Source organism: Nicotiana attenuata, chromosome 6, assembly GCF_001879085.1.
Source record: "Nicotiana attenuata strain UT chromosome 6, NIATTr2, whole genome shotgun sequence".
NCBI lineage: Eukaryota > Viridiplantae > Streptophyta > Magnoliopsida > Solanales > Solanaceae > Nicotiana > Nicotiana attenuata.
The window spans coordinates 33,793,139-33,802,464 of record NC_031994.1 but is presented as its reverse complement, the minus strand read 5'-3'; the positions used below and the strand labels follow the sequence as shown (position 1 = coordinate 33,802,464).

At 35.5% G+C, this 9,326-nt stretch overlaps 1 protein-coding gene across 1 annotated transcript; it reads right to left on the bottom strand.

Moving 5' to 3' along the window:
• On the bottom strand, positions 3,238-6,927 carry LOC109226810 (protein IQ-DOMAIN 1-like). The gene is made up of 6 exons (XM_019391679.1): positions 6,739-6,927; positions 6,067-6,154; positions 5,634-5,954; positions 5,268-5,489; positions 4,582-4,701; positions 3,238-4,221 (listed from the first exon to the last, which is right to left on the bottom strand). The coding sequence occupies exons 2-6, from the start codon at positions 6,124-6,126 to the stop codon at positions 3,559-3,561; spliced, it is 1,386 nt and encodes a 461-aa protein (XP_019247224.1). The 5' UTR covers positions 6,127-6,154; positions 6,739-6,927; the 3' UTR covers positions 3,238-3,558.

Sequence of the window (9,326 nt, the reverse complement as noted above, 5' to 3'; positions counted from 1 at the left end):
TCACTGAGAATGGAAACAATAACAACTTGATTGCTTCCGGAGTTACATTGGGTTGCCTTTGGGTTTTGTAGATAGACAAGAAATTCTTCAAGTGCTGCTGAGGATCTTCAACTTGTGACCCCGAAAATAGTCCCTTATTCTGTAAAAAGTGCAGCATGTTATTTGTGATTTGGAATGACTCAGCCTGTATCTGCGGGACTACTATCGTTGTGGATAGATTCTCAGCTGTGGGTTGTGCCCAGTCATAGAGAGCAGCCTCTGGCGCTGGCGCTATTGGTACTGCTGGGTTTTCCTGGTTATCTCTCATGATTGTTTCGAATTGTGCAGTTGTTGGTTGTTGTTTGTTTTGCCGGTTGGCCCGATTCAAAGCCCTGAAAAATTTCTCGGGATCTGATAATGCTTCTAATACTTCACAAGATCTCGATGAGTTTCTAGGCATGCACCTGTGCAACCAAGTCAACAAACGTTAAAATTTCAATGTAAAAATTGGGTATAGAGAAAACTGACTACACTAAGAATTTTTGTACTTCTTTCAATTGTAATTGATAACACCGTTAATTCCCCGGCAACGACGCCAAAATTTGATCACGCCCAACTATGCCTTATAAAAGGACACGCGGACGTTGCAAATATAACCCGGTATACAAGCCCAGAGTCGAATCCACAGAGAATTAACCTATCAATTACTTTTGTTGGATTTACTAAATTCTTTATAATCAACTTCCCCAAACGTTGTAAACAATAGTTGATGGTATTTCTAATAACTAAGACTGAAAGTAAATAAACAGCTGTAAACTAAATATGCTTGGGTTGAAAACAATAATGAGAAGGTTCTAAGGTAGCGATTTCCCCTATTGATGGAATCCCTTCCGGTTATGTTTCATATAGATTCACCAAACCATCTCTATCAATCATGAGCACTCTTTTTACCGTAAATCTCTCCCGAGTAATCGCGATAATTTACTAGACGCACTCTCCCGAGATACGCTAGCTGACTTTGTTTATTACAGCTCACTTTAGATCGCACCCAAGGCTTCGTTATCCCTAATCCCGCCTTTAAACCTGCAGTTATAGATCCCTCTTATACTTTGGGAGTGGTGTTGTTCAACAATTACCTAAATATGCACTCTCTTCCGAGTTATGCACACTAAATAGGCACAACTAATTGAGGATCCTGTCAATTAACTACAACAAACACGTAGTTGAACAAATAGAGATTAACTGGCAAACTATATTAACATAATCAAGAAGTTCATCCTTCAATAGGTTCCATCAAAACCTTAGACTAAAGTATTTAGCTACTCATAACAACGTAAGGATAAACTACGAAAATATTCTTAATCGAAAATAGCAAGAAAAAGAAGAGATAAAGAACTATGATGTTTTTGGGTGATTTCTCACACTTGTGTATCTTGCAAAAGTATTCTCCAAAACAAGTCTGCCCTAATGTGGCCAAATTTCTACATCTTATAAGGGTTTTACACCAAATTTTCCCGACTTGACACTTTGGTCCCTGAAGTTTCTGCGTCCTGCCGCGGTCCCACCGCGGTTACGCCAGGACCGCGGCTAGAATGGTCCTCTGAATCTGCAGCAATGTTCTGCCGCGGTCCTACCGCGGTTACGCCCGGACAGCGGCAGGCCAGCTTCAGTTCTGGTTTTGTCCCTTCGCTTGGTGCACTTTGTGGGTATTATATGATTAGCCTCCTTTTCTCCATAAGTGATCCCAAAAGTACTCCACATACTTTTTTCATTGGATATAGCCTGCAAAGCATGAAAAAGCACTAATCAGAGCATTTGGTTATCACTTTTTACCATAAAGCTATACAAAAATGTGGTTCTTTAGGGCCTAATAGTCTAATTCACCTATTATCACTTAACAAATATGAAATTTAAATAATTAGTATATGTCTTGTTTCAGCTTTGGAATTGTTGTTTAAAAAGGATATATGAGTTAATAAATATTAGCTTGTGAAAATGAAAGAACGAAGAGTCTATAACAGTCATATTAAGTAATATGTTTCAAGTAAAGATACCAATACTTTTAGACTACTTTTTAAAAGAGAAATTATATACACTCTTAAATTTTTAGAAGAATGAATATATTTATATGTCGATTTGATATATATTTTTATTCAAACAAACCAAATTTAATAAATATTAAATTATTAAGTCGGATTAATACAATTTTTCGATTTAATTCGATTTTTCTACCGGTCACCGTGCCTTTGTGGTTCATACTCCAACTTGGGAGCGGGTTGTAGGGGTTGTTTGGAAGTACGTATTGACTGTACATATTGACTATAGTTTAGAATACTTGGTACATTGGTTTAGTTCATTAGATTAGTGGATTCATAGTTGTTGGCTATTTGTAAAAGATTAAAATAGCACGAGCTAGCCAGTTTTCAGACCGGTAATTAAAAAATAGCCAGCGTTTGCAAAGTAATTGAAAATAACAATTATTTTTCTGAAACATGGAAAGTTCAAGCAGAATATGCTGGATTATAGAGCTCTTGCGCATAAACTTCAAGCATATTATGTTGGAACTCCAGCACACAGAAAGTTAAAGCATAATATGCTGGATTATGGAGCTCTTGCATATAAACTTTCAGCATATTATGTTAGAACTCCAACACATTATGCGGAATCTCATATGTAAAAAATTCGAATTCCAGCATATTATGCTAGAATTTTTCTGGATTTTTAAGAGTATTTTTATTCAGATTTTATCTTTACATGAAAACGTGGCTAAATTTCGATCACTTTTGAAACTGTGGCTATTTTTCAATTATCAGTTGTAAATTTAACTATTTCACGAAATTAACCCCCCCCCCCCCTCCCCCCCTCCCTAAAAGCGAACACATGGCTTAACTTTGATATATTGTTTCCCTTTCAAAAGCTGTCTCCCCTCTGCATCCATTCATTCTTTGAGCTAAGAATTTATGAAGTTCCCCAAATCATTATGTCAATTATCATGATTTCCAATTCATATGTAATTTACACCAATTCAGAACTCATTTCCATTTGCATAAACTTCATTTCTACTCAAGCTCCTTTCTTCATAAAACAGCATCTGATCTCCAGAAATGCAGATGTTTTCTGCAGTTGCTTGTTGTTCAAACTTACCCCGCGAAGACACGTACTTGTTATGATTGACATTAAGGTTTAAGGCTATCTGTTTGTCAACCATCCCCAGAATTTAAGGAGGCAAATACTAATTGATCTAGAGACAGAAAATAATGAATATTTAACTGAATAAATAAATAATCTTTTCACTATGTGGGTACATAAGAAGGAAACAATCATACTGCATATATAATCACAACCAAAGGAAATTGTTTTCTTTAGAATGATTCACTATTATCACAACCTCACCTTATCAACAACTGTGGAAGAAAAGAAATATATAAGAGCAAGAACCATCCAAGGTAAGCCCAAATACAACGACAAATTAATAAGAATTTTATGGAGAAGGTGATTCCCCTTTGATCTTTATTTCTTATCTGCATTTAGCTCATGTAGTAGGGCAATAGGATAGCTTCTTACTTGTGGCAAGAGTTATTAGTTGATGACCTCGTTCACGTTATCCTCAGCAATGGACGTGTTTAGGGATGTATTCTCAAACTTTGGTGGGCCTGAGTGCCGTCTTGGTCTGGCCGGTGAAGGCGGGTAAGAGAGCCGTTTCTTGACAGACCCTGCTGATCCCTTTTCTGGTGTACCATTCTCCATGCCTAAAGGGTTTTGCAACCGTGTTTTTGCTTTTGCTGATTTAGTAGGTATCATATAACTTGGTACAGAGGAAGAGCTTGCCAAGCTCTCGTCATCTCTTATAGATGATACCCCGATGCTATGCCTCCTGTTACGTTCTGATTGAACACTGATCATGCTTCGTGCATCATCATCTTGACTTATTGCAGCTACTCTTGCCGATTTTAATTTTCTGGCTGCGACTAAATTGGCTGTCTTGAAAGGGGTTGTAGGAGATTGGTGACCTTGCTTTTGGCTGGACGGAGAAGAAGGGAGTTCTGAATTCAGCTGATGCCGAGCAAATGCCTTGGTAATTTCTCCTCCGGCAACACTCATACTGGCACTTCTAATGGACATTTGATCATTTTTGAGTTCCTTCGCGCCCATCCACCGATCTAACCAGCTCCAACCCCACTGAGGATTGGTTGGATCCATAAACAACAAGTTGGGAGATTTTGATGACTTCTTCCAGGTTTTCTGTCCAGTCAAAGTTTTTGTCACGAGCAATACTAAAAATCTTCTAACTAACCGTGAATAACAACAACAAACCCAGTGAAATCCCACAAGTGGGGTCTGTGAAGGGTAGTGTGTACGCAGACCTTACCCCTACCTTATGAGAGTCTTCTAACTAGCTGTGAAATTATAAATTAAATGCATGCTAAAGTCATTCTGCTGAAGTAATGCACTATTTAATATTTAATAGGGAAAACGAAAGCAGATGAGACTAGGAAGCTACATACATCCTAACCCTTCACATTCTCCGTCATGTACCCATATGCATCGACTGCACTCTTTCCAAATGCTGATCATTTTGCGTAAAAGAAAAGAGCTAATTACCTGATGTGAATATGAATAAGCTAGTGCTCTTTCACGTCTCACTGCAGCTTCATATTTCTTGAGTAAGCTTGCTTCGACCTGTTCTTTTGATTGCACAGTGTCGTCCCATTCCTCCCCTCTCTATCAAAAGAAACAAGAATTGCTATTAGACAAAAAGCAAAAAATCCATTTCGAAACTTCCTATTATACAGATATAGATGCACAGTAATCATACAGAAAAAAGAAACAAAATATAAAAACAATTTGGCTGACAACATATAGAATGCTATAGGATGCCGGGCAGTTCAGAAAGAAACAAAATATTGGTGTAGAAAAGAATGTACAGAAATGCACAGACAAAGTTCAACCAAGAACAATTGTTACCCAAAATTGAAACAAAACAGATCAGGTGCATAACTTTTAAAACTGTCAAATCTGCAAACAGTGAGTAATTATTCGATGGTCAAGTGTAGATATCAAGTTCCATTGCAGAATTTTTTGGAGTCAAAGTTTCCTTATTAGAATATAAAATTTCCTAATGAACTTTATTAAAAACACTAAGCACTAATTGCTTCGCATTCTAGTTCTCTCGAGAGACAGATTCATCTCAGGTTATCGATACCTAATGAGGATCAAGCTCCAATGTTCCAGCAGTAATATCTCTTTTTTCAAGAAAAAAAGAGATGGAACAAAGGAAGAAAACTTACCCTCAAACTCTCGAGTTCTTTTGCATGTTTCTGCATAAGCTGCCTCTGGAGAGCTCGGTTCTCTTCCAACATCCTGATCCTTCTGGAACTAATCTGAGATTGCACACGGGAAAGCATTTGCATGCATTTTAGAGTATGGGCAGTTTGCCGTTCTGCAGTAGGTCCATCAGCAAGTGATTTGAGTCTAACAAGTCCTCTTAACGCCCTCAACGCTCTCCTAGCCTGAAGATAATAAACCCCGATAACAAGTTCCATCTTAGTATCAAACCATTTATTACTAGCTTTACCGAGCTAATAAGGAAAAGCATCAAGCTGTGGTAAACTAGCTGAAAAGAAAAATGAATATGAGAATGTACAAAAGCATACCAGATATCCTCGAAATGCAGTCTGAATCCTGATTGTAGCTGCTTCCTCCTTTGATTTGCCTGCAAACTTAGTCACTTTAGTTAACGGAACAACCTCCACAGCAACCTGGTTAGCTGCAGCAGAAGCTTCAGGAGCTGCAGAAGTGGAAGCTGCAACAGAATATGGATGTTTTGTCTGCTCCTCTTCTACTTCAACCAGTGTGACCTCTTCTACTGTAGGAACTGGACGAGGAGGAGACACTGAGGAAGCGACTAGGGATGAAGAATCTGGAACCGGATCCTTTTCTTTCCCAAACCATTTCTTCTTTGATTTACTTCCTTTCTGAAATTAAACTCAAGAACCGTTAGTCACTGTTAAATGAGGAAAAAATGCCTTACATCATACTAAAAAAACTCGATATAGCTACTCCACAAAACCTTGTTCGCGTTCTTACCTTAGGATCTGGGCTCAGAGCCTTCTTTACTGAAGAAAACCAGCTTCCTTTCTTCCCCATTTTCAATTTATTCCTCAATTTTCCCTATCTAAAAGACAAAACAAAGCACATTACGCGGCTGAATCAACCTTTCACTGAAAGATTCATCCACAAAACTCACATAATTAAGAGGAAGCTAAATCCACTTGACTTAAGCTCACAATTGTACACAAATGTATAGGAGTATCTACTTTCCATACATACGTGTTCTAAAAACGGTAGAAAAGTGAGGAAATAACCTAAGAATATCTGAATATATTAATTAAAAGAATGCAACAACTGAAAGATCTATGAATTAAACAGGCATGTCTAATCATCCTCAAATAAAAATCAAGAATAATTCTGAATACTTAGTCCCACAGTGGTCAAAAATTTCTTTAATAGATCACAATTGGCTCTTTATCTCAATAGATTCTCAGCAACTAAAAACAGAATAACAGAACTACTAATCCAATTCACTATATTACAGTTCTAAATATAGTAAGAAGAATCATGGAAGATAATGAAAATATACACAACAACTACAGCCCACCAAAATAAAGACATTAAAGAAAATGACAATTGTACAGGAAAATAAATACATATTTTGTCTGAATTGGAAGTAAAAGAAAGATCTGAAGTATGAGGAATTACCCTGTGAAAAAAATGGAGCTTCTTCAGATCTCAGAAAAATATCTTAATTTGTTCTTCTTTATTTCAAAGAATGTAGCTTTATCTCACAATATATTTCTATTTTGTACACAGTAACAAAAAAAGATTAGTAAAGTGTTGGACCCCTCTTACTTTAGTGTGATAAAAATTAGATCTTGATGAAGAAGAGTGGAAAATTTCAACCATGAATGAGAGAGCATTTAAAAAAAAAAAAAAAAAAAAGACCAGCTGGTTATGGGTCCCACTTGGGGTGTAAGTGGACCCCGCACTTGTAATTTGTGATTATCTGACTAGTATTTTATTTATCCGGTAGATAATGATTAGATGCTTCTGAGGTTTCTTGATTTGTTTTTAATAATAATAACAACTCATGAAGCTGACACCATTAATTATTAAGTATTAATACATCAGAAAATAAAAGCATCCACAGCTTGAGAGGAAAAAGAAACTGAAAAAGGTTAGTTTTGTAAATATTACTGACATTTACTTTTGGGTTGTTTGGTCGGGAAAAAGTTATCTCAGGATTAATTATTTCGGAATTAGTTATCACATCCTCCTATAGGAATAAAAATTACTATAATTCCAGAATAAGTAATTTCGATATTAGTTATACCATAATTTTATCCCAACCAACAAAATACTTATATTAAATTTAATCCCGAAATTTAAGATGTTACCTTGCACTTCATCAACCTCCCTAGAAAAAAGGTACTCCCTCCACTTTAATTAATACACTGACTATTTTTTAGTCTGTTTAAAAAATAATATTTTTTTCTATGTTATAAATAGAATTATATTTATGGTGAATGTCTATATTTAGAGAGATTCTAGGGTTCATTGCTGGGTGGCTAAGTCACTCTCTCCCTATAAATAGAGGGTTCTATTCTACTGTAATTCATCCCAAATCAATAAGAATTCTCTCCCTCTACTTTTCTCTGCAATACTCTTCTTCTTCTTTTATTGTTTTATAACACGTTATCAGCACGAGACTCTAACCAATTGAGTAGAAGCTTTGGGATTGAGCATAATGATTGTCAATTGTTCCATAAACTTCCTTCATGATTAAATTTTGGATTTAAGGTAAGTATTTTACTTTATTTTTCTCTTTTAAATTCTTGAAATTCTATAATTTGATGTTATATACAAGCAAAGACAACAAAGTTTGATTATAACTCTAATGGAGTTTGTAAGAAATTATAACCACCTGAAGTGGTAAAAATTTCTATGTCTTGCCATGATCAAATTCATGTATGATTATGGGCACAAAAAGTGAAAACCCGTCCCATTGAATTTGCTCCATTCTCATTCCCTTAAGAGAATGTGATAGCAGTATGTGATAAGTCTGAAAGAAGACAAAATTATCACTATGAATGTATCAATGGATGTGGACGTGGCAATAGATGAAATTATAACCGTCATCATTGTGATAATGAGAATAATAAGGATTCTCAAAATAATCCCCCACTTGTGAAAATATTTGTCATCGATTTGACATGAGATTTTATAAAGCACATATAGATGATTATGGTCCGTTCATGATGCGAATGTGACAACATCTGATTTATAAATACATATTCATTCTTCAAAGAATATGAACGTAATAGTGGTAGTAAATATACCGCACTCACCTCTAAAAGGAGGTTTGAGATGATATAAGAAAATAATGTCATTATTATGGCATGAATGGTCATTGGTCACGTATCTATTGTACGCCAAAATATTTTGGCATTGTGATTGTTAAAAGACAACGGTAATGCAAGAAACAGATCTTGCATATAATTTTGACCATAACCATAATGGTATAACTTTCTCTTTAAAAGAGATATTCACCATATGATGTTGATGAATATGTGGTAGTACAAAATTAATTTGAGAGCTCTGGAAGAGCCAATTATTACTATTTTGGAGAAACACAATTGATTATCAATAAGGTATTGTATTGTAGTAAGTCCCAAAGAAACTTATTCAGTTTTTAAAGTATTCGCGAAAGCGGTTGGTCATACTGAGACTATAAATAAAGGAAAGATTTAATATCTTCTATTACTACAACTTGTAGCGGGGTAATATGTATGTGAAAAGCTACCCGCTTTATTCTCCAGTTTGTACTACACAAATAAAAGAATAGCACAATGAAGTGGATATTTATTGATATAAAAACCCATATCATAATAAACTTGGAGTTTATTCATAATTGCACACATCATGGTGTAAACCTAAAGTTTATCAATATTAATAATTTATTCAGTTGGCTTAATTGGTTTAGCCATATCAATTTAAGTATGATGTGCAAAAATAATAGAGAATTCACATTGGTAAATATTAAAGAACTAGAAAGTTCTTTACGAATTCTCTTATACTGCATGTTCTCATTAATTAATATACCAACTAAAATTGGAATTGAATCCCATGAATGCTGAAAATATCAAAGGTGAATATGGGCCCGTTCACCTGCCATGTATACCACATAAGATGCATCTATGAGATGGTTACATGTGCGATTATTATTAATCCGCAACATGGTATTTGCGAGGTAACTTGCTCAATAATTTGATTTAGAGCATGATTTCCAG

Coding starts and splice junctions, on each gene's coding strand:
- LOC109226810 (XM_019391679.1), bottom strand. CDS start 6,126: ATGGGGAAGAAAGGAAGCTGGTTTTCTTCAGTAAAGAAGGCTCTGAGC. Junction 4,702..5,267: donor AAGAACTCGAGAGTTTGAGG/GTAAGTTTTCTT, acceptor TTCTTTTGATAG/AGAGGGGAGGAATGGGACGA. Junction 4,222..4,581: donor CTTATTCATATTCACATCAG/GTAATTAGCTCT, acceptor TTGACTGGACAG/AAAACCTGGAAGAAGTCATC.